We start from the raw sequence: 27,810 nt of genomic DNA, 5'->3' as shown, positions 1-27,810 counted from the left end.
AAGGTGACATGGTGACAGGACCAGGGGCCACCTGTGTTGGATCTATTAGACCCTTTACCCCCTGGGTGAATTCTAAGCCACTCAGCATGTTCAAGGCTCCTTTCCCAGCAGCCCCCTGCACCCCCTTCCCGGCCCCTCTGTGGTATGTGTGCTCCAGGACGGCAGGCCTGATCCGTCCGAGTCCACCTGTCCTGAGCTTTCCAGACAAGCCATGCCACCTCGGGCCGCCCTGCCCTGCCCTGCCCTCTCTGAGAACTCCCTTCCCCCTACACTGATGCATGGTGGAACCTGTACCTTTCAAAAATTCCAGGAAGGCGGCTGGGGCTGCTCTTTCCCCAACAGACTCAGTCCTGGGCTCCTTCTCAGGCTTCCATCCTGCACTTCCCAGGGCCCCATACACCCTACAGTTACTATTCCATGTACCCCATGAAGCAGCATTTCTCCAGATGTGGCCCAGGGACCCCTGTGTCAGAATCTCCATAGGCTCAGGTCAGGACCGGGACCAGGAAGATGCAGATTCCTGGGCCCATTCCTGGTGTGGGCTGGGGCCCCCACTACTGGCTCCTCTCAAGTTCCCTGGGAATTCTTGAGCATCCTTGAGTCTCAGAGCCAAGGGACTGGATGCTGCGCCCATGGGAGGGCCTGGTTCTCCTCCGCTCTGAGCTCTACTGCCGCCTCCAAGCTTCCTGGACACCCCGGGCTCTGCTCCAGGAACCAAACAGGGACCTGCAGACCCCAACCTGGAGAAGGGTGGCCCCTGGTTGGAAGCGCTGAGCAGCAACAAAAAGGCAACTTCTCTCATCAAGAGGAGAGTAAGCACTGTCACTTGCAGAGCTTGAATTTCCATGTCTGTTGGACATTCCTAATGTCGTCAAGCTCAAGTCCTGGCAACAGGACTAACGAAGCTTTTTCTCCTTTTCCACATAGGGAAACAACAGACAGGGCCTCTGCTCCAGGCTCAGCACCCCTGACCTCTGCTCCTGCTTCCAGGCACACAGGCTGACCGCTAGACTTAGGGCGGCTACAAATCCTTTATGTGCCACTAAACTGCAGATTGACTTTAGGCAAGTCACACAACCTCCTAAGCCCGTGTCCTCATCTGGAAAATGGGGAGCGTGGCCACAGCCTGCAGCGCCAATTTGCAGGCTGGATGTGGTATCAGTGAAAGTGTCCAGTGCAAAGTAGGGAGTGCTCACAGGGTGTGTGTTAAATAAATGCCAGCAAAGGGGTGCCTGGGTGGCTCAGTTGGTTGAGTGTCTGCCTTCAGCTCGGGTCATGATCTTGGGGTCCTGTGATGGAGCACCACATCGGGCTCTCTGCTCGGCAGGGAGTCTGCTTCTCCCTCTCTCTGTGCGCGCTCTCTCTCAAATAAATAAATAAAGTATTTTTTAAAAATAAATAAATGCCAGCAGGAATTTCCCACCCACACCTGGGTCCAAGCCTCCAGCACCCACAAACAGCTGGAGACATGCTTCCTGCCCGCCCCCCCCCAGAGCCTTGGCACAGGGACAGAAAGGTCCATCAGACAGACGGCATCCGCGTAAGCCACACACAAGAGGAGGGGCAGGATTCCGACGGTTCTGGGTTCAGTTTCAATGTGTGAAACCCACGCTTCAGCACAGGTCCTCTCTGCTCTCCAAACCTGAGCCACACACAGCCACACGCGATCAGTGAGTGCCCCATTGGGCAAAGCAGCCCCAGAATTACCTCGCTCGGATTTTGCCCCCGCAGGGGGTGGTTTTCTCTGCAATTGCTTGGTGGCTTAAAAAGAAAAATCCACAGAAAGTCTCATTATAATCAAGCTTAAACAGGGCCTCGGTGAGCTCTTCTGCATGCTGCAGGCACCGGCCAGGCCAGACGGCAGAGGTGAGCCAGGCGGGGAAGGTGTTCAGAGAGCAGGTGCCCTGGCTGGCGGGAAACAGGGCAAGGTGGCCCACAGAGATCTGTCCACCCAAACACAGGTAAGATCCAAAAAGAAGTGCACATGCTTTTCCCAGTTATGACTCCAGTTGTGTGAGCCAACTGGCTTAGCGCCACGTGAGGAAAAGCAGGATCAAAATCATTTATAAAATCCAATCACAATTCTGTGAATTACCGTTGTATCATAGGAATTATATACAGGAAGAAACCATCCAGTGGCCAATCATGAGCAGCCATCCTTGCAGCCACCACCCCAGGGCAAAGGAGGCAAACACCACCGCAAAACATGCAGACAAAGGGCTGTGAGCTGCTGCTCTAGGGCCAGCGCACAGCAGAGATACCACTGAACCGGTCCAGGGCTCTCAAGGCCTGTACAAGATCCTCAGGTGCCTGAACACCACCCCCAAAGCCAAGGAGGGCCAGATGCCCCCTGCGTTGTGCAGAATCCAAACCCCCTTGCCTGGGACATGGCCCTCTGGGGCACTGGGAGGGAGGAGCTCAGCCTGTCTCCCATCCCCAAAGAGGGCCTCTACTCTTTACAGCCCCACTGGGAGCAGAATCACTCCATGACAGCTTGCCTGATACTCAAAACCACCTGGGTTTTATTCAAAGGAGTGCAGGAAAAAAGGCACCGCATGCAGGTGCTCAGCCGAGATGCTCAGGTCCTGCCAAAGTGCTCACTCCAGCAAGTCCCGCTGTTTCCAGAGACACAGAGCCACCACGCATCTCACTTGGGGACTGAAAAACACCTCCCAAGGCCCAAGGCCTTGGGGTCTGAGAAACTCAGAGCATCCCCCTGTCCCGCCACTCATTAGTCACGCGGCTGCATTCTCTTCATGCTTGAAGTGAGCTGCTTAGACTTATTCGTGCAAATGCTTAGGGCCTTTCGTCATTGCTCAAAAGTGGAGATTCGATCTCTACCTGGTAAGACTGGCAAAAGGATTAAGAAGAAAACGAGCATTCTGGTGCTTAGTCAGCTACTGGAAGTGATTAATTGCCAGGGGTCTTCAAAGAGGAGGATGGTACCTAGTAAGAGATTCCCCCCAGCCCTGGATTCCAGAGAACATTCCTCTTACCGCCCGGTGGGGTCTTGGGGGAGGGCGTGGTTTTCGCTGGAATCCTGGTGGCATTGGTCTGGCCTTTCTGGCCTGAAGGGGTCGCTCCCCGGGGTGTGGCGATCTTCGTTCCAGTTTTACCGTCCGCCCCCTGTCAACCGAAGCACGGTACAGTGGTTTTTACGACTGGGAAAGGTTACTATCACCTAGAATCAATGCCAGCCCCACTCAACCTCCTTGACTCAAAACGAGGCTAAGATGGGAGTGACCCTTTGCCTATTACTAGATGCAACAAATGTCTTCCAAGACGTCAAGGGTTCAAGGGACACACAAACCCATGGCTCCACCCAAACACCAAGCGCCCTGACTACCGTGTGTTCCGAGAGGAGCTGCTCACTTGAGTTCTCACCATGAGTTGTGCTATTGTGTTTCATAAAAAGCTAACAGAGCTTTTGGTGATGATCGGGCTCATTATCGGCCCAGGGCGCTCAAGGGGCAGGACCTTTTCCGACTGCTCCGTAGGGCTTATCACACTGATGGGGGGTGGTTTCACCAGAGGCCCGCGGAAGACACCGATGAATCTGATCGCGAGTGCTGGCAGAGCTGGGTCATTCTTTTGTTCTCTCCCAAACAACCCTTAGGTTTTAGTGACTCCTGAGCATGCTAAGAGCCCCTGGCCAGCACCAATCAGCAAACGGGCCAAAGGCTGCGAGCCGCTGGTGCCCAAGCAGTCCGCTGACAGGGCTCAGGTACCGGGTGTGACCTTGACACATAACACAAACTCAGAAAAGAAACTGACAATCACCAGGAATCACAAGATGGTTCAGGGGGGAGTGCCCTTGTGGGACAGGCACTGCCACTTGGTGCTGCTTCAGCCCCCATCGGGGCCATCTGGAAGCACTCCCAGTTACCAAAGACACCCGGTTAGCTGGTGATTTTCAAACCAGGGCCCCCTCGGGTGCTGTGGGGGCTGCCATGAGGGAGCTGAGCAAAATAGTGCCATGCCCCCCATTTCCCATGTCAACCAGAACTGTCCTTGTTCTACGTGGTGCTTCTAGGTAATAGCTTATCTGAAGGAAAGTCTCTGTGGCTCAAAACAACATACATCTGAAAACCGTACTCGAGCAGCCTGATTCTTTTCAAAGGTGGTTTCCTTACCTTGGCTTTCATCTCCTTTGCTCCAGAACTGCCAGTTCGGGGTGTGACAGAAGAGACGTGTTTAGGAGAGGAAGATGACTCTGGGCACACGGCGGGGCTGGAGGGTTTGATCAAAGGGTCTGAGCTACCAGGAGTGGGGCGTGTGGGGCTAAGGCAAGGCCTATTTTTCAGGGTTTTAGCAGAGGAAGGTGTGGATGTCTTAAACATAAACATAAATAAAATCAAAATAAAAGTCAGCACATGGGGGAAGGAAACAAACTGAAAAAGGATAGTAACTAAAAATAAACAAGGCAGGTAACAGCTTAAAGCAGTGATCTCCAAACTGTCTGCATCACGTACCCTTATCCATCCTTCTTATCCCTGAGGTCCGGAAGTGGCTACACATCCTAATGCCCCTGTGGTTATTTATCAGCTAAGTACATATACTACAATGCCAACATATGATGTACATTATAAAACCTACAGAGGACAGAACTTTTAAAAGACAGGAGAAAAAAATGGATAGAAGTTTTAGAATGTTCTTTAACTCACTGGATCTTCTTGTGCTGCACCCCACCACTTTGGAGACCACTGGTTTAAAGGTGTTTCACGCCCAAAGAGTTAATGAAGATCGCCAAAGCATATGATTCGTAGGATGTTTTTCAAGAAAACATCCCCAATGTGTCATGGGTCAGAAGGGCCCCGCTTTTTGCTAAATTCCAGGTGAGGAGCTCCTGCTGTCCTGCTAACCCTTGGCCTTCTGCCACACTGAGAGTATCATACTTGCTAAAACAGGATGGTGCCTATCCCACGTCTTAAAGATCCTGCCTTATACCTTAGGTTACATGTGCACACATACACACACATACACACACACACTTACTGATTAAAGCCTCAAGCAAAACTAACCATAACCTTCTCTGGTAAATCCTAATCTGGCCAACGTTCACTCTTGAACACATTCTACTTTAGGAAATAGCCTGGAGGAGGGTGGCTAACCCAACAAGAGGTGGTAGTGCTGGATGACCTCACAGACGGAGCTGTCCCTTTGTGGACAGGGAAGCCAATGGACAAAGGCTGGCACCCATGGTTTGTCCTAACTGGCTCTGGGGGACTCTGACAGGGAAGCATGGTCCTGGCGGAGGAGGAAAGCCGGGCGGAGGAAGGGTTGTACCTTCAGCCACCAAACCGAGTGGCCGAGTCCAGAGGTATTTCAAAGAGGGAATCAGAGCTACCAAGCAAGCAGTCTGACCACAGGCTTCATCAGGCTTCTTGGGTTTGTTTACTCGTTGCCCTTGGATCCCCCACCAAAATGGCCCAGGCCCTCTGTGCGACCAACATGGAAGGAGGAGGGCCACGGGGTGGGGAAGGGTGTGGGGGAGGGACGCAGGCTGATGTCCTGCAACTGGGGACAAGAAAAGTTGGGGGTGGGGACTCCTCTTTCCCTGGGTGCACAAGGGCCCCCTTCTGCTGGCAGCACTCCCCACCTGGCTCAGGTTTGGGAAAGATCTGACCCTTTGTCCAGGGCAGGGACATTGTACCCACGTGTGCAAATGAATGAATGAATGGAATGCATGCATGCATGCATGGGGCTGGGATTCCTCGGATGCATATCATGACTGGCTAGCAGCCCTTGCTACGGCTTCACGCCTCTAGGGCAGAAGACCCCAAGTCCCTGCGGGACCCTCAGCTGCCTCACCAGGTCTTGCGATGGCAAACCCTGACTTTTTAGAGGGGGGGGCACAACACGTGCTACCCGACTCCTAGAGCCACACTCCGCATCGGAGGAGCCCATCAGGGCTCTGGACCCAGGGCTTAGGACCCAGATGTTTTAGGCAGAATTCATATTGGAAATTTGAGATGCCTTTACGAAAAATAGGTCTTCATCTGGGGGGTCACAGTAGGGTGCTCCTGGGGAAACTCTACCGTGTACTTATGGGAGAATTTTCCAGGATGCAAAGTCATTAAAGGAGGAAACTATTGCTGACAGGAAACATTGGTTCTGGATGTGCTTTTTGTGGGAGCAGGGGCTTCATCCACTGGTCCTCAGGTTGGTTTTTGAAGTCTGACTAAAGCTTGCATCATACTGGTGCCTTGGCCAGATTTCAAGATGGTGTCAAGTGCATTGCTGCCCGCTTGTCCACTTAGCAGTCCGGGCGTGTATCAGCTTTCCCACCCCGCATCCTTCCCACCGGACGGCAGCTCCACTTGGAGCTCTGCAGCAACCAAGCCACCTGCCTAGAGTTCTCAGAACACATATCACCTCTTCATGCTTCTGGGCTTTGCTGTGCTGTTCCTATTCCTCAGAACGCTGTTCCCACCCCTGCCTCAGCAACCCTCCTTTATATTTCCTTCCCAGGCTGCCCCATAGGTCCTCTCTTCTAGGGCTTTTCCAGAACCCTCCACCTTAGGTTAGAGGTCACTTTCTTGATCAATGCTTCCTCAGCTACCTGAATAAATGGTATTTTCTATGCACTTTCCATATGTGTGTGTACATATACGCAGCCTGGATCTGCAGTGGAAAGTGTAAGGTGTGCAAAATTCAAACTTTATTGCAGAAAATCCAAATGTATCTTTGTTTACTATGAACATCTCATTTCAGCTATGCTAGTGGAATTGCATTTAGGAGCATTACTTCCTTAACCTGCTGACTGCTCTTCTCTGGCATAAGCATCAAGGTGAGCAAATGCTGGAATTTTAAAAGTTTGCATGAAGATACAATGCATTTTTTTTAAAATGACAGTCATCCTTCAGTGACAGATGCTCCCCACATGTTACAAATAAAAATTCAGATAAGCACAGCCTCTTGATAAATCTGACGTCGGCAGAGGTTTGTGTTTTCGTCAGCTTACCTTGGCTTTTTTGTCATCGGTTCCAGTCCCATCTTTGCCTTTACTGACCATGCGAGCTGATAAGATATAAAATGAAAACACATGTTATACCCATTTGCAGAGCTTATGGAAAGAGCTGGATATAGTTACTCTGATTTCTCGGGATCAGTACAATGGGTTTTGTTCAGCCGGGCTTGGTGGAAACCCAGTGGATTTTCTTTCCCCTTGAATCTGTCTCTTGTTGTTAGTATCAACACAGCACAGTGGGGTCACTGCTTGGAGCACCCTGACAAGAGGGGAGAGCAGGCTGGCCGAGGGTGGGAACATGCAGAAGGGGCACAGTGAAGACTCTTCCAGGCACATGTGGGCACAGAGGCCCTCAGGGAAGGTAGACAGTGAAGGCCCCACCTCTCATAGGCTCCTTCCCTGGAGGAGGGGCTGCTCAGCTACGCTCCAACCCCCTACTCAGGCTGTCACCCAAGGGTCAGGGCTAGTGAGGTCCCTTCCCCTCACTGTTGGGAGCTACGGTGTCCAGCCCCAGCTGCCCCACCCTCTGACAAGCCTGGTCCACCCCTGACCCAGCGAGGAAGGGTCTTCTCACTGCCTACAGGCCCCCTCAAGGGGATTAATCCTTGCCATTTTCCCAAATTAGCGACAAACCAGTTACCGTCAAACATTTTACAGATAATCTCTTGGAGTTTAGAACCAAACCACTGGCAGCTCTTGTGTGTAGAAAGCCGCACGCCCTGGTGAAACCACATGTCTACCAGCATCCTAATTCATCCTTCCCTTCTGTTGACATTCGTTGTTGAAAATTCATGATAGATTTTCGTTCTTGGTTTTAAAATCATATTCCCCCTGCCGAAAGGTCCTGCGGCCTGCTGGAGCTTCACGCTGGCTAACGGAGACTGGATTTCTAGAACGACCTAGACTGATGATCTAGCTCAGACATTGTCACACATCACTGCACAGCAGAACCACTGGGACAAGTTGATAAAATACAGATTCCTGGACCCACCTGAGGCTCTGTAAGCTTAAGGTGAGGCTGTAAAATGAATATTCATTTTAGTAAGAGCCCCAGGCGGTCCTGCTTTACATCTTCTGCCCAAATCAACCATCACCACCCTCATCACAACTTAAAGCCTCTGCCAAATCCACATTAGCCAAATTGGGTACTATTGAACAAGTCCTCCTCCAGGAGATGTTAGCAGGTTGGATCAAATAAATTTGGGGAATCTGTACTCTGTGTCTTTCTGAGAGGGTCATAATGTGCATTAGAATGTTAAAGGCTCTGACAAGTCCTGCTGCAGCAAAACTTGCTTAACTTTGCCTGTTTTTCCAAACTTAGACCACGGAACTCCTTTCCCCCCTGGAAACATCAATAGCAAATACTCAATAAAACACTATTTCAGGAAACACTGTTTTAATCTGTCAAATCATAGTTATTTGTCCCCTACTATTTGGAATTTAGGATATTTTAAAATAGGATATGTTTTTTTTTTTTTGGTCTTAAATTTTAATACAAGTTCCGCTATCTACAACATTTCAAAGTTCTATCTACAACATTTCAAGGTTCAAAGTACTTGACAAGTAGCATCTAATACAAATTTAACAGATGTTTGCAATTGGCAGCTCAAGTGGCATCGATTTCTGGACCCTGTGAATAATCCCAAAATGCTAAAGGTCTTCAATGTACGAATGTACCCTTGAGGCCTCCTCATCTCCCTGACAGAGACCCCCAACACAGGAGAACCTCCCCTACCATTTTTCCAGCTCCCACAGGGCTGCTGTGATTGAGCAGGCTGGGGCTGAGGCCCCAGCACAGGGGTTCCTGGGCTCCCCCCCAAGGGAGGAAGAGAAGATTCAGACGGGAACGTTTTTTGCTCATTGTCTCTCCTGCCACAAGGTAGGGCAGATAGGGGTGGGAACCATTGGGCCGAAGGCTCAGCATGGGCTCTTGGCTACCCCAAGTGCTTGTGTGTGTGTGTGTGTGTGTGTGTGTGTGTGTGAATCACCCGCTATGTGGGATGTATTGTCCACTGACAAGAGCAGCAGAAGACAGGCTCCTGCCCTCTGCGTCTCTGGGCTCTTAAGTAGGGCCCACTTCAGAACCTTCCAGAACCCTGTTCACTATGCTGAACAGGGAAGAGTATGACTTTCAGTGCAGACCCAGGTGACCTTCAGCAATTTACTTTATCTCTCTGTGACTGTTTCCTTGTTGGTAAAGTGGGGCTAATTATGTCCTCTTGGAAGGGTCAGGAGGGTTTGAGACAATGAATTTAGGGCACATGATAAGCCCTCAAAAGCGGACCAGCTGTTACCCGCTCTGTGGAGGGCGGGCCACCAACTAACCACCCATGGGCTGATGGACTATTGTGGATGACTCGAGTGGCTGGAGAAATGAACAGGGTGGAAAGCACTGGGCGGGGTGTTGGTGACATGCAGAGTGGCGGCCAAGCGTGAGAGGAGCACGTGCCGGAGCCGAGGGGAGGAGGAGGCTGCAGGAGGGTGAGCGGCAGTGCCCAGGTGGGTGGTTTAGTGGCTAGCCCTAGGACCTCGGGAGCAGCAGGAGCCAAGGAGGGAGCCGGAAGCTCAGTGGCAGTGCCCGCAGCCTGGGTGGCACACGAGGTCACCGGGAAGGAGCGAAGGAGCTCAAGACACAGACCTTTGAGTTGAGGGACCCGGCTGACGGGCTTCTCTGGCAGAACAGCTGTGGGCTGCTTTTCAGATGGTTCTGGAAGGTCAGTCTTTTTTGTGTCCTCTCCCTCAGAAGGGCCCCGGGGCTCTCGCTCCTCTCCGGGGGGCCCTGGAAGGGCAGCCCCTTCCAAATCCACCTCTGAGTGTCCCTGCTCCTTCTGCACGTTGGCTTTTATCTCCACGTGGAAGGTGAACTCGGGGGGCGTGGCCTGCCCTTCCACCGTGGGCCCTGCGCGGGGCCCGGGGGGCTCTGACGCCTCGATCTCTGTGGAGACGTTGGAGAGGAAATCGACAGGGAGGCGGATGGCACCCTCAGCTGAAAAACCGGGGAAGCCAGGGGCTCCTCTGGAAACGGTGTCGGGGGGTGGCCCGCCTCGGATTGGGGAGCTCTGCGGACCCGGGGAGACCTGGGAGGGAGGGGAGTCCTGGGGCGAGGACTCATCCACATCGCGGTCTTCATCAAAATCCTTGCCCCCCCGCCTCTCTTTGTCATGGTCCCCCTTCAGAGGCGGCCCCTCCTGGCACAGGTCCCCCAGAAGCTGGTGCTCCAGCAGCTCCAAGCCGTGGCGACTTCCCTCTGTGTCCTCAGGTTCCGTCCCCGAAGGCTGCTGTGTGGCCTCCCTGGGGCCGTAGGACACATGCTGGTGGGGTTGACCTGGGGTGCCCGGGTCGTCAGCCTCACCTCTACGGCGCCCTGGCTCCCCAAGGAGGCTCTCCTGGACAGCCTTGTCACTCCCAGACTCTGTCTGGAGACATCCAGGGGAGGTGGGCTTCGGAAAGGCCAGACCCCCCGTGATCCCATCCCCTGGCTTCAGTCCCCACTCCTGGTGGGAGTCCCGAGGGCCTCCTGTCGGAGCAGGCGGTTGGCAGATGGGATGATGCTGGGACTGGCAGGAGAGCACCAGCACGGGGGCCTCTGGCCGTTTCTCCTCTAGAGGCAGCAGGGAGACCCCAGAAGTTTCTCTGCCGTGTTCAGGCTGATCCTGAGAGCTAAGCCCATTGGCCAAGGGCCTCTCAGGTACCTCCCTCTGCTGGCCTGGAACTCTCAACTCCTCTGGGTTTGAAGAGGCATCGGTAGCAAAAGGTTGGCAAGGACGCATCAATTGTTTAAGAGAGAGAGCGCACTCTTGAATTAAGAAAAGCACATTTAAACAGCATCGTAAGCCCAACTAACAAAACGGAGCGTGTGCTCTGGGCTCATCCTTGTTGCTTTCCTTTGCTCATGATGAAAGTGCTGTTGGTCTGTCTAACACGACTCACTGGGTGATGCTGATGGGCACCTCCCCTCTCTGGGCCTCACTTTTCTCATCTGTTAAAGGGGTGCTCAGACCTGGTGACCTCCAAGGCCCCATTTAACGCCAGGGTTATTCCTCTGCCTGTTGTGGGCTCTGGGTGGGCTCAGAGCATGTCAGCACATCCAGGGCTGCCAGCCCCGCTGTGGGGCTGCCTTGTTCCGAATCCATTAGGCTACAGATGCTTCTCCTTCTCTCCAGCGACACTGAGCTTCCTGAAGAGTCTGGCCTCTAGATAGGATCTGGCTTTGATACAGTGAGGACACCCTTTTCTCTACCTTTGTCTTTGTTTCCCCTTTTTGCAAAGTAAAACCAGCAGATGCCCATAAACCAACCCTGTCTTAAGATTTGGAAAATGCCCAAATTTATCATCATTATGGCTTGAGTCTTTGCTAACAGATTGCCATAAAGTTACTATAAACAGAAGCACGGGGAACCTGGTGGACGCAGTTAGCGCCTGCTTGGGCGGCGTGATCTGAGCCCCGGGATCGAATCCCACGTCGGGCTCCCGGTGCATGGAGCCTGCTTCTCCCTCTGCCTGTGTCTCTGCCTCTCTCTCTCTCTCTCTCTGTGACTATCATAAATAAATAAAAAAATTTAAAAAAATTAAAAAAAAAACAGAAGCACGATTTAGATTTATCCGGGTCACGGATCATGGACGGACCTTTTGCATAAGTTGAAACAGATGACAGTGGCAGTAAAGGGTCCTGCATGGCAAAGACACTGCCAGCCAACAAGGCCACTGCTTTCATGGTTATACAACTAGCAGCTGGTGGAGGGCACACTCACTCTTTCTGGCTCTTTGGGCGGTGTTCACGTGAGCCCTCCTTAAAGATCCTGACCGGGCACCTGGGTGGCTCAGTGGTTGAGTGTCTGCCTTTGGCTCAGGTCGTTATCCTGGGGTCTGGAATCGAGTCCCACATCGGGCTCCCTGCATGGAGCCTGTTTCTCCCTCTGCCTGTGTCTCTGCTTCTCTCTCTGTCTCTCATGAATAAATAAATAAATAAAATCTTAAAAAAAAAAAAGAATCTGACCATGTATTAAGGACTGGAAAGTCACACTCTTTGATACTACTAATAAATATCCTTTTTTTTTTTTTTTAAATTCCTAACCTTCAAACCTCCCGTCTAGTCACAGCAGAACAACCTACACAGGGGTGCCTGCGCGGCTCAGTGTGTTAAGCACCTGCCTTCAGCTCAAGTAGGGATCTTGGGGTCCTGGGATTAAGCCCCACATGGGGCTTTGTGCTCAGTGGGGAGTCTGCTTTTCTCTCTCCGTCTGTGCTCATTCTTCCTCTCTCTCTCTTCTCTCTCTCAAATAAATAAATAAGATAAAACTACCCACACAACTCCACAGCTCTCTTCTAAACAAAACCTAGAACCCCACAGGTGCAGGGAATTGGAGGAGCTGAGAGGAGGGAGGCAGGGAATGAATGCATGTGTGCCCACAGATGTGTGGTTGTGGACATGGCTCACACGTGACCGCCCTCTTCCCTGACATGGTAGAGTCTGTGTAGCTGCCATCAGCTTACCACTGAGAAGCCGACCACAGCTCACCTCCACCCCCACCTTCATGCCAGGGCCTCATGCTCATGATCTCATTCATTTTATGTTCCTAGCATCAACCACGGTGCCTGCCCCGCAGCGATGATCAATAAAGGAATTCTGCATGGGTGAACTGGGGTCCGGAAAATATGCTCATTGCTGCTTCCCACAAGGTCTGCGGGCACCTCACTGGGGCCGTCGGTCAGTCTCCAGGAAGAACAGCCTGAACTGCCCAACAACCCGACAATCTGAGCAGGTGCCTCAATACCATGACATCTCAGCAACCAAGTAGCGCAACAGACCAGTCTGAGTGCATGGTAGGTGCTAGTCTTTACATCTCCTTTGCAGGCTGGGTCTCCTTGCCTTTTGGAAAAAGCTTTCCTCCTAGAGCTTCCTAGAAATCGCTCGTGGTCAGGATATTACTGTCCTCTGATATACCGTAAGACTGTAAATGATCCTCGTGGAAAAAGAGGCAAAGGCCCCACACATACATAGTAAACACACCTTGAAAAGTCATCAATATTTGATTGTACAGTGTGTGTTATGTCTTGACCGAACATAACTAACATCATGCAATTATACTTTTGGAGGAAGGAGATGGGCCAGGAGAATATTCTTTTTTTTTTTCCAGGAGAATATTCTATTCAGTTCCTAGAATACTATGAAATGTTCAGTAAGGAATACACAAAGCAATCATCCGGGGGCAGGAGGCAGGGTCCACGGTAAACAGGATCTGAGCAAACAGTGTGGAGGTCTCTGGACTCGGGATAAACTGTCCTCCCGCACATCACCCTCAGGAGGTCCGGTCCTCGAAACACAGGAAAGGTCTACCACTCGGTGTGAGCAGGACATGGGTTGGGCCTGCCCACATCTTACACTCAGCTCACTGCAGCGCCATCCTGAACCATCCTTGTCTATCGTAGGTACCTCAAGACACGGGCTGCTGGAGGTTTGCCTTCTGCCGCAGGAACTACAAGATCTGGCAACTGGGCTTTTGTTACCTGGCTCTTTCTAAACCTGAAAACAGACTATGGGCCTTTGGCAAATAAGCTGTGTTCATGGGTCATGAATGTGTCCCAACTTCACACCGTTTCACTGGAGGGAACTGGCCTTTGTCAATTTGGGCCAGCAGTCCAATCAAGGCATGAGGTGTCAGCTTTGGGAGCGGAGGTAGAAACCTCCATGTTTGCACAGATTTGGTGCCAGATTCCCACTGAAAATGTCTATCTGGTGTTCATATTTATACACGATTCTAGGCCACTGATGGAAAAAATGTAAAAATTCAGTAGGCACAAAAATAAAGTTCCCACAAAACATTTTGGCCTGATCTTCTCATTGCATGGAATATGTTGCAGGGGCACAAGGACATAGCCTGCAATTTGTAGGAAAATTTTGTAGAGAAATTTATAGGAAAGAACTGGAATTGGGACACCTGGGTGGCTCAGCGGTTGAGCATCTGCCTTCAGCTCAGGGCATGATCCCGGTCCAGGGATCGAGTCCCACATGCAGCTCGCTGCGAGAAGACTGCTTCTCCCTCTGCCTATGTTTCTGCCTCTCTCTCTGTGTCTCTCATGAATAAATAAATAAAATCTTTTTTAAAAAATGGAATCCACTTTTTCCTCTGGAAATAAATGATCATTTCCAGAGGTTATAAAAGCCTCTAATTTTACCTACACTGAAAACTGTGACCTAAAACAAATAGGAACCAGGGTTCTAGTTATTTAACACACAGACTGGGGTTCCCCCTAACCTTGATTATCCTTTCTAATATTTTTTGAAGCTCTCTGTAAGCCTAAGAATGAAAACACACCTCTCCTTGCCACATGAGCTGAGAACGTTAGCCCATTATGGGGCAATGACCCTGCTCACAGAGGTAAATAGTTAAGCTTCAAAATATCCTCAAGAGACACACTTCTTTGGGCTAGATACAGTACACTCTCAAGATCATTGACGCCACAAGCGATAGAAAACGAATCTAGAGGTCTCTATTTAGGGATCCCTGGGTGGCGCAGCGGTTTGGCGCCTGCCTTTGGCCCAGGGCCCGATCCTGGAGACCCGGGATCGAGTCGCACATCAGGCTCCTGGTGCATGGAGCCTGCTTCTCCCTCTGCCTGTGTCTCTGCCTCTCTCTCTCTCTCTCTCTGTGTGACTATCATAAATAAAAAAAAAAAAAATTTAGAGGTCTCCATTTATATCAGAGGTCTCTGTTCCCTGAGACAAGGAATCTTTAGGATTTATAGGCTTAAGTTCTTAAAACATTTATACTAAATGATTACAGAAAGTTGGTTTCCTCGAACGTGGCTGTTTGGGTCCCTGAGAAGAAAATCGCAATAAGGTCTGAAGGTTGTATAGAAGAAAGTTGAAAAGAAATTGCTTGGTGGAGACATGGTTGAGGCTCTGTTCCCAGGACAGGCCAGAGGGTAGCCTGCAGAGGAAATTATATTCCGTGCATCTCTGAGTTTCTGTTGGACATTTTTTCTTGACTCCCCACCACATGGCTTAGGAATAACTCAGAAACTGTGTGACATAGGGCCTGGGTACAAATTCTCTTCATAAGGTAGAACTTCTCTAAGCATTGCCATCTCCCTCCTCCCAACCCCCAAGTCGTGGTTGGTGATTCTAGCCCACTGACCTTGAGTCACATGTCCAGCAGCTTGGTCTTCCAGGTTGGGGGTGTCTCCAATGCCTGCTTCTTCAGCTGGTTTAGGTTTCAGCACATGAAGAAGATAAAAGCACAGACAGTTACTGTTTGCCAGAACCAAAGCTCTTGCATCTTCCGGTATCTTTCCAAAAACATTTAGGAAAGGCACATCTTATGAGTACCATGGGGCTGTACCTCTGGCTCTTTGCAAATCTGATTGCTGGGAATGTGGACGAAAGCAGGTTACTAAGTGAACCCCACCACACCCACACACCTTCCACATGACCGAGATCCTGTAGGAAAGACCTTCTCCACAGGGGGCCCAGGGTCCCGAGTGCCTCACTCAACAAAGACACACAGGATGGGTGAGGATAGAGAAGCAGCTTGCTGCTCAGCCACTGACACCAGAACCACGTCTGAGTGGCAGGTGCACTCCTGACCCCAGCCAGGGCTCTGGGTGTACTGAGGGTACAAGGAAGCAGTAGTTGTGGGCTGTGGAGTCAGGTTTGGGCTCACATTCAGGCAACACCATCTACTTAACCTCTCAGCCTATTTCCTCATCTAGACTCCCAAGGTGATGATACCGCTTGCCTCATAAGACAGTAGTGAGGGTTAATACAAGAATTTGTGTGAATGTGTTTAGCAAAGTGCTGGGAATGTGGGAGGAGCCCAAATTGTTCAGTTTCTTTTCTCCAGACTACTGCGCAAACCCCTCTAACCACATGCTAAGAGTAGGTGCCACCTCGTTAGAGGGAGGTCAACAGTGGCAGTGAGTAGCTTTTAGGGTGTCTTGGGCTCTGCTCAGGGAGCCACAACTCACCCCAAATGAAGAAGACCACATCTTCCACAGCACCAAAATCAATCAGCTTTACTGCAATGCCAGTTTTTGCCTCAAGAAGAACCAGGACATCGATCCAGGACAATGGATACAATCGTCCAGAAGAAAGAGTTTATAAAGCAAGTTGGCCACATTTTGACATACATTTGCCTCATGACCCTAGAAGAACCAACCTGCCCTGAAGGATGGTGTCAGGGAAGCCACCACCCCTAAGAAAGGCCTACAAGTTGCTCGCTGGGCCACCAATCTTTTCTCCCAGTCCTGCGATATTTAAGTTTTTCCACCTCAAACAGAAATGCCAAGTTACCAGCGTGGGCCTACCATGGAGAGGATGATGAAGGGAAAGAAAGATTTCTCTGGGTCACTGGACAGCTCCATGATAGCCTTATAAACACCTAGCCTGTGGGCTGTCCCAGAAGAGCTGCAGGAAGGGTGGAGGGGGCTGGCACTGGGCTCCCCATATGCCAGATCATAAACATGACAGCCCTCTGGGCCCCCACAAGCTGATACTGTGTCACCCATGAAGTCAAGTGGTGACAGTTCCATGTCATTTTACAACAGCCAACTGTCCAGGAGATGCAGCTCCAAGCACAGATTTGGTCTGAATTTCTTTCTTTCTTTCTTTTAAAGATTTTATTTATTTATTTGTTTGTTTATTCATGAGAGACACAGAGAGAAAGAGAGAGAGAGGCAGAGACACAGGCAGAGGGAGAAGCAGGTTCCTCGCAGGGAACCTGACATGGGACTCGATCCCAGAACTCCAGGATCAAGCCCTGGGCCAAAGGCAGACACTCAACCGCTGAGCCACCTGGGTGCCCCTGGTCTGAATTTCTGACGAGGCTGTGGTAGAAAAGCTTGGAGTGATAGTAAGTCCAGCTAAGTGGCATAGACCCTGGAGATAGAGAACAAGGGGGACACGTGGGGATGACACTACTGCTGTGGCCCTGGGAAGTCACTGCACTCACATGCCAGTGTAGGATTGCAATATCCTGGCCCTAGTGCAGGTCAGATTGGAGATCGCTGATAATTCTGATGCCCTACCAGTTCCCAGCAAGGGAGGTGCTCAGAGAAGCCAAAGGGAGTGAGTAGTGTGTGGGACTGTGGCTGGGCCACCACTTTGGCAGGGGCTCCCATCCCAGCAAGGCAGGGATTCCTGCAGTAGGGTGGCCATACTGTACCCCCAAATGGACCTCAAAGTTTCATCGGCGCACCAAGATGAAATGTTGGCAAATGTGACCTGCCAAAGCAAAAACTAAACTAAGGTAACACATTGTCCAAGACGATAACTGGAAAAAAGTCCCCCCAATCTAAAACCTCCCTACCTCATTGAGGATGTAAAGGGTAGAGAAGGTGGCTTGGGAGTGTGGAGGACAGCTACATGGCTACCTCCCATCTCAATCCCATTGGAAGGGTTTCAAGGTACCACTCAGAGACACTTGGTATGTGTCCCCTGTGGTTAGTGACCTGGCAGACGGCTGTCAGAATCCCAAGTGGAAAAACCAGGAGAGATGACCCCATTTACGGGCAGAGCCAAGGGGCATGGCTGCCGCCCTGGGGTCAGTCTACAGACCACATGGTTGCTTGGGCAAAGAATGCCCGTGTGTCTCCCACAGCCCGAGCCAGGCCCAGGGCAGCAGTAGCGTAGAGGAGCCTTAGACCATGGCTGGAAGGCCACCAAGAGAAGCCAGCTAACCTCAGCAGAAGTAAGGCTGGAAGTGGATCTTCGGATTCCAAGGGGCTGAGGGGAGTGGAATGTCTGTCGGAAGCAAGTATAGAGGAGGGACCTGCAGGGGGCCCGGGGGGTGGGGTGGATAACTGAACGGATGGGCTGGAAGAAGACCAAACAGGGGCCCACGAGAGAGAGTCAACTTTAACCAGGGCTGAGAGCGTGAAGCCGGCTCACACAGTGCCAGTCCAGGACGAATTTTCCTGCCTCCTGTCTCCTCCACGTCCCCAGCCCCTGAGGGGAGGGCTGCAACCCTGGATGGCCTTGGGCTACTGCACAGAACCGGACACACTAACCAGCACTCGCAGATGGCGTTTTGCAACAGAGGAGACTACAGTACTTCTGATTACCTCGGAGTGACGATCAAGTCAAGGGTGGGCTATGGCATTCACCCTGGGAGGGGAAGGGCTCCCCTCACTGACTCAGCTCTTTTGGGAGAGGATGGGGTGACAAAAATCAGGTTATCCAAGATCTCACCCCATGAGTCAGTCCGTGGCCTTCAAACGACCTTCACAGTCCAGGATGAGGTGGAGAGGTAGAGAAGGATCACCCCCTTCTCTACCCATTTCGAAATACCAACTCAGGAAGCAGAAACTACTTTGACAAGTTGGGGGTGCTGCTGGACCTCTGCTCGGGTGTTCTCAACAAAAGGAGCCCCAAGAAAAGGCTGTAGTTTCCCAAATGGCTGCTGGGGGCACCTTCTTTAGGAGGAAAAGAGGACTCCTGTGTGGGGACATTTCCCTTCCTCTCTATTGCTGGTGAAACCCGGTCCAGAATTCTTCTGCCTTGTTGAGCACCCTCCAAATCACCATGCCCACAGCTGAATCTTTACATGAGCCTGAAGAGGAGGACAAGATGGGGATGACAGCAAGCGCTCTGGGCCGAGCGAGCCACTTCCTGAGGGTATGGGCAGCTCTGAGGGCCCCCAGCAGCCCTGAGGTCACCACTATTTCTGGTCGGTGCCCTGCCTGAGCTACTCCCATAGTCTGTGTGGACAGGACAGTCTGGTCATGCCTGTTTTGTGCAAATACATTTGAAAAGACAGTCCCAGACATGGATGCTAGATCACAGGCTGAACTCAGGGGCTGTCCCATTAAGATCCTCCGAAGGTGTGGGCCAGTCATCTGGATCTGCCACACACTTGGGTGTCCACTAGGAGTCACCACTAGGAGGTGACTGTCACTGGGCAGAGTCCCAGCAGGAGTGGAGGACTGAGCTGGTTGTGTATGTGAAGAAGGCAGAAGGTTCCACAGGCCTGCCTCAGAGGACCCGGGAGAGAGCTCTGAGCTGCTGTGCTGGCTGAGACGGGAGAGGAGCACTGGAGGGAATAGAAGGTCCTCTGTCCTCGGAGAGGCTGGCAGCCATGGAAGCAACAGAGTATCAAGGCACCAAATTCAGAATGACCCAAGATTCCCAGAACCCGGCATCCACCCATGTTGCTGCCTCACTCAGGGAGACCATCACCCCTATCCGCACCCACTTCTCCAAGCAGGGCAGCGGGGCACCCGGCAAGGGTCTCTTCCACCCCGCCATGAGAGTCACCCTCACCTGTGGCTCCTTCTGGGATCTCCATGGGGGGCTGAGCGGCCGCCTGCTCGCCGGGGGTTCCCTCATCCACTAAGGGCGCTGTCACGTCTGAAAACCGAGAGTCGCCTTAGCGGGGCTAGGATGAGCCAGGCCAAGCCCCTCACCTTACTTCTGGTGTTGGAAGCAGGCAGGGGCCGGGAGGCAGGAGGGGACTCGGCGGCATGCAAAAAGCAACACCACAAAGCAGAGCCCAGAGCTGTGCTCCTGCCTGCCTGTCTCCCCAGGAAGCACATTAATATCCTGCCTGGTGGCACCGGCTCATGAGATTCCAGGCCATCTGCTGGGGACAGCCCCCATGTAAACACTGCAGCAAAAGGGACTGTTGGGGGTGGGCCCAGGTGCTTTTAAAAGAAGAAATGTTGAAAATCAGAGGATCCCTGTGAGGCTCTGAGCAAGACCTGTGTCCTCTGGGTCTCAGGTTCCTCACCTGTGAAATGGGAATATCATTGCCAAGTGGCCTGCAAGTTCTCTCTCAGCTCGGAGCCCCCTGTCCCCTGAGCCCATGATTGATGATTAGCAGCACAGACTCCCCCGTGGGACAGTGAACAAGCTGGTCCTGTCCAGAGTTGGGTGCCCGACAACAGGTCTCCAGATGGCCGACCTTCAGAGCACAGGCCAGAGATAAACCCCACCATCAGGAGTGGCTGGCGGCCTCTCATCACGGTGAACATTTCCAAATCACTAGTCCTCCCCGAGCACTGCCCTGGCACTCTCCCAGGCTGTTCCAGGCAGACATAAGGAGTTGTCAGCTTTGAAAGCTTTCCAAGAGCCCGAGTCAGTTTAGTCAAATGGAATCCATTTTAATTACGGTTGTCTCGGGAGCAAGCAGAGCAGCCTGAAGGCCCAGCCCCAGCAGGGTCTCCTTCCTTGTGGGGTGGGAGGGGAAGCTCTTGGGGCCCACACATGTACAGGATCCAGAGTGCAGCAAGACTTGGCTGGAAGATTCTTCCAGAGTAATGTTGATGGGAGGACTGAAAACCATGATTTGGGAGGCTGCCATGAGGTCTGGTGTTAGGGTTTGAGGACCTTCGCGGGTGGTAGCAACTTGCAAAACTGTCCTAACAAGATCAGCGGGAAATGTCTTGCATCACCAGCTCTAAGAAGGAGAGCAAAGAGCATTCCGCCTGGGTATTCTCCTCACTGGCTGAAAACCACGGGGGAAGGGCCACGTCCACTTTCTCCCCCACAGATGCACCCTTATAGCCAGCAATTGGCAGGCACTTCAGTCACTTTCTGAATTCATTCAAAAGTGGACACTTGGGGAGATGCTGGACCAGGTTCTCATCCTGTGACAGCCTCCAAAGTCATAGGCAGGGTCAGGAGAAGTCCTGAGAAGTCTCCTTGGGGATGGATGGAGAGATGGAAGGCCAGATACCACAGAGTGGTTACTCAAAAGCCATCCTCAATGCCCCTCTCCCATGATTTCTCCAACTAATAAGTCTGAAAAGCAAAATGTTCCACATTCCAGCCTCCCCCTTACAGCCAGGGGTGGCCAGGAGTCTCAGCTCTGGCCAATGAGACGTACGTGGAAGCTAGCTGGGGCTTAAAGGAAAACTCTTGCTTTCCTAATAAAAAAGAAACACATTTGGTTTCAAGGCCCCTTTGGCCACTTGGCTTTGCTACTTTCTTCCTGCTCTGAAGGCAGATGTGATGCTTGGAAGTGCAGCAGCCATCTTGTAACCATGAAGGAACAATCCAACCACTCAGGATGGCAGAAGATAGAGACAGAAGAGCACTGATGACACTGGGAACCTGCTGCCCTCTAAACATCTTATTATATGAGACAAACAAACTCTTCATACCTATGCCACAATTAGTTGGGTTTTCCATTATCTGAAATCAAATGCTGTCTCAACTGACACAGAGGGGAAGCAAGAGCAGGTGGTCAAAATCAGGACCAAGCTGCTCTTCAGGGAATACATGAGGAGCTTTATAGTAACCTGACACCAAACATCTAGAGAGGACAGGTTAGATGTGCTGGAGCTAATACCCTGGCCAATGTCCAGAGGATGGGACCAAGGCTAGAGCCCAAGGAATGACGGATACTAAATCAGACCAGTCCCAAAGTGTGAGCTTGGACAGGTGCACTGACCTGGCCCCTTCCTCAGCCAAATGGCTGTCCTGGGACCTGGTGGCTCATGAGAGAAGAGCAAGGTAGATCAGGGCTTCTGAAGGAATGTGGGGAGGACAATAGACATGGAACAGGGCTTTGAGGGGCTGTGCTCAGGCCCCACTCTGCCACAGATCCCAGCCTCTCCAAATGTGGCTGCCTCAAAGCACACACACGACGAAGGTGCCCAAATCTGGCACTGGTGAGCAAGGCGTCAAAGCAGGGCTTGGCTCCCATAACATTCTGAGGCCAGAGCCCGTCCTGCAAAGCACCAAACAAGCATGTCTCTAAGCCAGAGGGAGAGGCGGCAGTGAATGCAGCCAGGAAGGGGGGCACGCAGGGCTCAAAGCATGGCTAAGCGCAAGCTGGAGGTATGGAGTTGCTATCTGAATGAAGCAATGAGAGGAGAGCCCACCTTCCGCCGTCGGCGTGCTCTTAGCATCAGAGGTTTCAGAGCCCGGTTCCTCAGATCCATCATCGGCGGGGGTCTGCAGGGGAGATTCTGGAACATATACAATGAGCCCCTCAGAATGGCTGCTTCTCCCCACCCCTCCTTTGGGCTTCAGGAGGAAATGGGGAGCAGTGTCTTTCAGAGCTGAAAAATCACCTAACATGGAACCCAGGTGGATGGGACATGGCCACATGATGAATTCACAAAGGGGGGCCAATCCCACTCCCACCTCGACACAACTGTGTCCCCACACCAGGATCATCAGGCAAAGATACTTGTTCCCGGGCGAGAGGAGAAACTGCCTTTTAATCAGCAGGTGGTTTCAGAGGCAAAAGCTCTTGTATTGACAAAAGGGCAGCTGATACTACAAAGCCAAGCTGCAAATAAACCCACTGTGTGTCTTTTCTGATGGAGAGGTTTATGGGAAATCACCACCACTCATCGATGACAAGTAGACATCAGGAAAACACTCAGATCCAACTCCTTCCTCTGAAAAGGAATAAGCTCAGGGCACACACTGTCCCTTCTAACTGGACATCCAGTTGTGCGTCTGGACTTCACTGAGCATCTTTCATAGAAAGGTCTCCAAGTACTGACCAACAGGACTCGAGTCACACCTGAAATGTCAGCCACAGTTACCCACAAGAAAATTGTCCTTTCAGAATCCAGAGCCAAGGAGGCCCTGCTGGGCTCCAGGAAAGCCACTCCACCTGAGGCGGGGGCAGCCCTGGAGCCAGTTTTCAGGACAGGGTCTGCGAGGCTGGTTTGTGCACGAAGGACCACCCCCACATGAGAAAAGGCGAGTGGTGTTCAATTGTACTGTGAGATCAGACACCCTTTGCTAACTGAAATGCCAGCACTGGGTCCCCAGCCCTGGGGGTGACCATACAGCCAAAGAAGGGCTAATTTTAGACAAATTTTCAGCGCACACACAGCAACCTGGTCCTGGGGCTTGCAAAAACCTGCAAACTGTCTTAAGAAGGCTTTCAACAAAAGGTGAGGAAGCATCTGCGGAGCGTCTGCTGGGTCTCGTTATTACTAACCAGCCCTGCCTGTCCGAGCACAGGAGCATATGGCATGAGAGTGCCCAGAGCAAGCTTGCCCCAAGCAGGCTCCCCTGCTCTGTCGGAGCCTGCCATCCTCATCGTTTGCATTAGCCTTGCTGAATTTCTTGGAGGGAGGGAAAGAAGGAGGTAGAAGCCTCTTCTGAATGTCTTATCTGAAAGGTATAAGAAGTTAACCCATTAACACCTTTTAATTTCTTATGGTGCATTTTTCTACCTGTTAACCACTGTCACCTCACCCACCTGGCAGCTCCAGGCTGTATCTAGTCCTTCTCCAACTTTGAGCATCCACGTAAACACTCTTCATTCCAGTATTTTTATGTGGTTTCTTATCATTATTCAGAATAGCCTGTCACTTATTTAAAATGTTGCTAATAAAGTGACACCCTCTCCCATGTCAAATTGCTCACTCCCCATATAAAAATAACTCACTCTAAGTCCTTAGAAGCAAGAACAAATCTGATGAAGAACTATGGAAATCTCTTAAGTATCAATTGCTTTCTTGGGAAGTATATTCTTTGGGTAAGCCAATTATCTAGAAATATTTTTCTTTCACAGCAGTGACAAAAATGTTAGCAACTTAAAATTGCGTGTATATATACCATATATGTTAGCATAGATATTCTGATTATGTTTTATGTTAAAGAATTGAGTGATTTAAGGAAACATACGTTAGACAACTCTGAGACAGAAAAGAACTTGGTAAACTTGTTCTAACTTTACAAATTGAATTTCATTTCCCCTCCAAAAAGTAAGAATGGTAAAAATCACTTTTCCTCCCAGACTTTTTTTTTTTAAAGAAATTTCTATTTGAGAACAGTTTTAGATTTACAGAAAAGTTGCAAAGATATTACAGAAAATACACTCCATACGCAGCTTCCCCAATTATTAACAACCTACTTTATTATGGTATATTCTTTGTAACACTGCATATATTTTAAATTTAATTTTTTAAACCAGCCTACTCTAAATAGAGCCTCACTGGCACAATTCACATGGGGCAGAATTCAGTATGTGGTGGTTGGAATCTACCCATGAGGGGTTCCCAGGGGACCCGGCTGAGTGACAAGGGGCAAAACAGACAACAAGGAGCCGAAGCTCTGCTTGTCATCTGTGAGCCAGAAAAAGTGACATATGCCCGCAACAGTTACTGTGAGCATCGCCTGAGACACTGGTGGAAATCCTAGAGTTCTATAGAAATGCCCAAATTACCATTTTAAGGAAGTTCCCTTATAAGCAGGGTCCCACAGACTTTATCACCCAAATTGGGACACTTGAGTGTGGAAGCAGCGATGGTGATCATGACACATGGCAGACTTGTGCAGGGATGTGTGGGCTCAGGTCCACAGAGGAAGGAGCCCTAGCCTCAGTCAGGGGGTCAGTGAACGAGTTTGCCTCAGCCCCCACCCCAAGCTGCCTCAGCCAGGGAGGGCTGCAGGGAGAAAGTGGGGTGCTACTAACTTTTGGGATCGAGGTCCTAGGGGCCACTATCCCTCATCCACACACCTGGGGTCAGGGTGGGCAGAGAAAAGGGGAAGCGGCTGGAGAAGGATGGGGGTTAGAGGAGAGAGCAGGACATCAGGAGGTATATTTTCAAATGGCCTCACCTTTTGCCCCCTGGGACACCTGACTGGCATGGATATTTCCCCCTCCTTCCCTCCTCCAGCACCTGGTGCTGGGGGAGGGTGCCCAAGAAGGCCAGAGGGCATCCTCTGAGCTCCCCAGGATAGTGTGCTAGTGTACCCTCTCTTCCTTCATGTCCTCCAGCCAGGAGCCCACCTGTCTGATCCCCAGGTTCTCTGCCTTTGAAACCAGGCCCACAACAAATCCTGCAAGTAGGGATTAATTATTGTTCCTCATTGTTCCCCAACCCAGGGAACCTCCTGGGGACTCCATCTCCTTCGGGGAACCTTCCTGAACAGAAGTACCCTGGAAGAGGACCCTTTTTAATTTAGAGCTCCACCACTTCCAGCCATGACTCCATACCCCAGGCTGCCAAGTGTTTTTTATTATTTTTAGCATTAAAAGAGAACAAATAGTCTGTTTGCTATTTTGTCTCCTTAGAAATGGGTCTGGAGGGCAGGGACAGAGTTCTTCTTATGCTGGGGTCCGCCTGGAGCTGCTGGCAATGACGCAGAGGGCAGCATACAAAACAGGAGAGAGGGTACGGTGTTCTCTGTGGGACTCCCCAGGCTCCGTGGTCAGTGGACTGAAACACACGTGTTTGGTAGTGGAGAGAAGGAGGCCAAGACAATTTGGCCCAAAGATGGTATTATAGAATATTTAGAGGTTTTAAAGATGCAGTCATTTCGTGTAGGTTCAATAGGAATCCCAGAGCTGACCAACTCACTGAAATAGGGCCCAGACAGGCTCACACGGAGGACATAGAAATAACGCACAAAGCCGAGCATTTTGCACGCTAGTGCACACAGCTGGTTTCAAGATTAATAGATGTGGCTAAAGTCTCAAGCGACCACCCCCTATGAATTAGACTGACAAGCCCCCTCCAATCTTTGTCACGCTTCCATCCCCACACGTGTCAAATTCTCCTCAGAAAGGTACATTTTCAAATAGTCTCACATTTTGTCTTGGCCCTTTCAAATTATGAGGATTCACTCTGTTGACAATCCAATACAAGTGTTTAAAATTCCTTTTAAAATCTGGACATGCATGCCTCCTGCCAGCCCCTTACAGAGCAAGCTCCCGGGGCTTATAGTGTGTGTGTGGCTGTGCACTCACCTTTCAGGCCGTGATCCATGTCCCCCTCATGGTCTTGCAGCAGGGTGTAGCCCTCCTGAGAGGGGAGATCTTTCTCGTATGTCCCAGCATGATCTTCCATCACAGTGAACTCCTGGCGGGGCTCAGCCATCCTAGGTCAAGGCCCACCTGAGGAAGGGAGATAGGAGGATGAGGCCTAGCATGCTAAGCCGAGGGACCTAAGTGGTTTGGGTGGTGGGGTAGGGGCAGGGAGAGAAGTGCCAACTCCCCAGGTCATAGCAAACAGATCTCTGCCTCCCCATTCCCTGACATGGGATGCCCAACCTCATCGAGGTGTCCTGTTTACCTGTATGTGCATTTAAAAAAAAGGATTTTATTCATTTATTTGACAGAGAGAGAGCATATGCAAGCACAAGCAGGGGGAGCAGCAGAGGGAGAGGGAGAAGCAGACTCCCTGCTGAGCAGGGAGCCCAATGTGAAGCTTAATCCCAGGATCCTGGGATCATGACCTGAGCCCAAGGCAGACACTTAACCCACTGAGCCACCAGGTGCCTGCTGTGTGTGCACTTTTAATCACCTCTAATTGCATCAGTTCCTACCCAAAACCACCCTGTGGGCAGGTCCAGGGGGCCTGCCCTGTTATGCCCAGTACTCTTTCCACTTCATTAAAATATAAATGCTGCTGACCAGTAGCTTGATTTTTAAAAATTTTTAATGGAAAGGGTAAGACCACACAGAAGGCATCAGCAGGTATGGAAAGGGAAGCACAGGGAGGCAAAAGTGATCATTCCATCGCAAGGCAACAGCAAAGCAAAACTGACTCTTGACCCAAATGTCCTGACTCTGCCCACCCCCAGCTCTGAGTTGAGTGGCCTCCCCTGGAGGTCAGGGCTGGGCCGCCACTCACCTCTAGGGCCCCCACCAGGCCCCTTAGATGTGCATTCAGAGGACCGGGCTCAGAAGTCCTGAACAGCTGAAGAGTAACATGTATCATGTAACATGTATTCATGCCACTTTGGGTTATTCCATTATTTTCATTTTTATCTCTGAAATTTGACACTCCTGTCTTTTACTTTATTATCTTCCTTTTTAAGATTTTATTTATCTATTCATGAGAGACACAGAGAGAGAGAGGCAGAGACACAGGCAGAGAGAGAAGCAGGCTCCATACAGGAAGCCCGACAAGGGACTTGATCCCAGGGCCTCCAGGATCACACCCTGGCTGAGGATCACGCCTTGGGCTGAGCCATCTGGGCTGCCCTAAGATTTTATTTTTAAGCAAGCTCTACCCCCAACGGGGGACTCAAACTCATGACCCTGAGATCAGAGTCACATGCTCTGCCGACTGAGCCAGCTGGGTACCCCAACATCTTCCTTTTAAATTACTTATCTTGGGCAGCCTGGGTGGCTCAGGGGTTTAGTGCCACCTTTGGCCCAGGGTATGATCCTGGAGACCCGGGATCAAGTCCCATGTCAGGCTCCCTGCATGGAGTCTGCTTCTCCCTCTGTCTCTCTCTCTCTCTCTGTGTCTCTCATGAATAAATAAAATCTTTTAATAACAAAAAATAAATTACTTATCTAATATTATTTATTTTCTACTTCATTTTTATTCTTATCTCTGGAACTCCCCTATTCTAGCTGCTTCTACTTCCTCTCTACCCCTCTGTAATTTTTGGTCTTGATTTTTATTTCTTACCCTTTAAAAAACTCAACTATCTCTGTTTTGATTTATTTTACATGTATTTACTTGATTTGTTACATATATTTACATAAGTATACATAATGTGTAAATATACGTAAATAAATATATAATAAACATATGTGTTGACTTATTTTACATAGATTTACATTTTTATAGCATTTTGTTATTTTTACTTTTAATTTTTACCCCAGATTCATGTCCGCTTTTCATTTAATTAGTATTTTAACTTATTTTGAGATCATTTTTTTATTTTTTAGATTTTATCTATTTATTCGTGAGAGACTCAGAAAGAGAGGCAGAGACATAGGCAGAGGGAGAAGCAGGCTCCACGCAGGAAGCGTGATGTGGGACTCGATCCCAGCACTCCAGGATCACGCCCTGAGCCACCCAGGTGTCCCTAGATCATTTTAGACTTACAGAAGATTTGTCAAAGTAGCCCAGAGGATCATCTCGTTATTTTTAACTTTTGAAATCCCTTTAAAATCTATTTGCGTCTG

At 50.6% G+C, this 27,810-nt stretch overlaps 1 protein-coding gene across 21 annotated transcripts in view; it reads right to left on the bottom strand.

Moving 5' to 3' along the window:
• MAPT (microtubule associated protein tau) overlaps window positions 1-27,810 on the bottom strand; it is a 101,513-nt gene that overhangs the window by 20,971 nt on the left and 52,732 nt on the right. For 2 of the 21 annotated variants that reach the window (XM_055321740.1, XM_055321762.1), the window contains exons 2-10: window positions 25,633-25,779; window positions 21,794-21,880; window positions 19,230-19,316; window positions 15,109-15,174; window positions 9,609-9,905; window positions 6,965-7,020; window positions 4,134-4,331; window positions 2,997-3,126; window positions 1,708-1,761 (exon numbers count right to left, since the gene is read on the bottom strand). In XM_055321740.1, coding sequence (XP_055177715.1) covers window positions 1,708-1,761; window positions 2,997-3,126; window positions 4,134-4,331; window positions 6,965-7,020; window positions 9,609-9,905; window positions 15,109-15,174; window positions 19,230-19,316; window positions 21,794-21,880; window positions 25,633-25,762 — 1,105 coding nt within the window. In that variant the 5' untranslated portion in view covers window positions 25,763-25,779. The remainder of the gene's footprint in view (window positions 1-1,707; window positions 1,762-2,996; window positions 3,127-4,133; window positions 4,332-6,964; window positions 7,021-9,608; window positions 9,906-15,108; window positions 15,175-19,229; window positions 19,317-21,793; window positions 21,881-25,632; window positions 25,780-27,810) is intronic. The other 19 variants (XM_055321793.1, XM_055321816.1, XM_055321805.1 and 16 more) reach the window with 16 other exon arrangements.

The sequence above is a fragment of the Nyctereutes procyonoides genome, unplaced genomic scaffold, assembly GCF_905146905.1.
Source record: "Nyctereutes procyonoides isolate TBG_1078 unplaced genomic scaffold, NYPRO_anot_genome, whole genome shotgun sequence".
Taxonomy (NCBI): Eukaryota; Metazoa; Chordata; class Mammalia; order Carnivora; family Canidae; genus Nyctereutes; species Nyctereutes procyonoides.
Note: the sequence above shows the minus strand (reverse complement) of the source record. Positions and strands in the feature narration are given on the sequence as shown.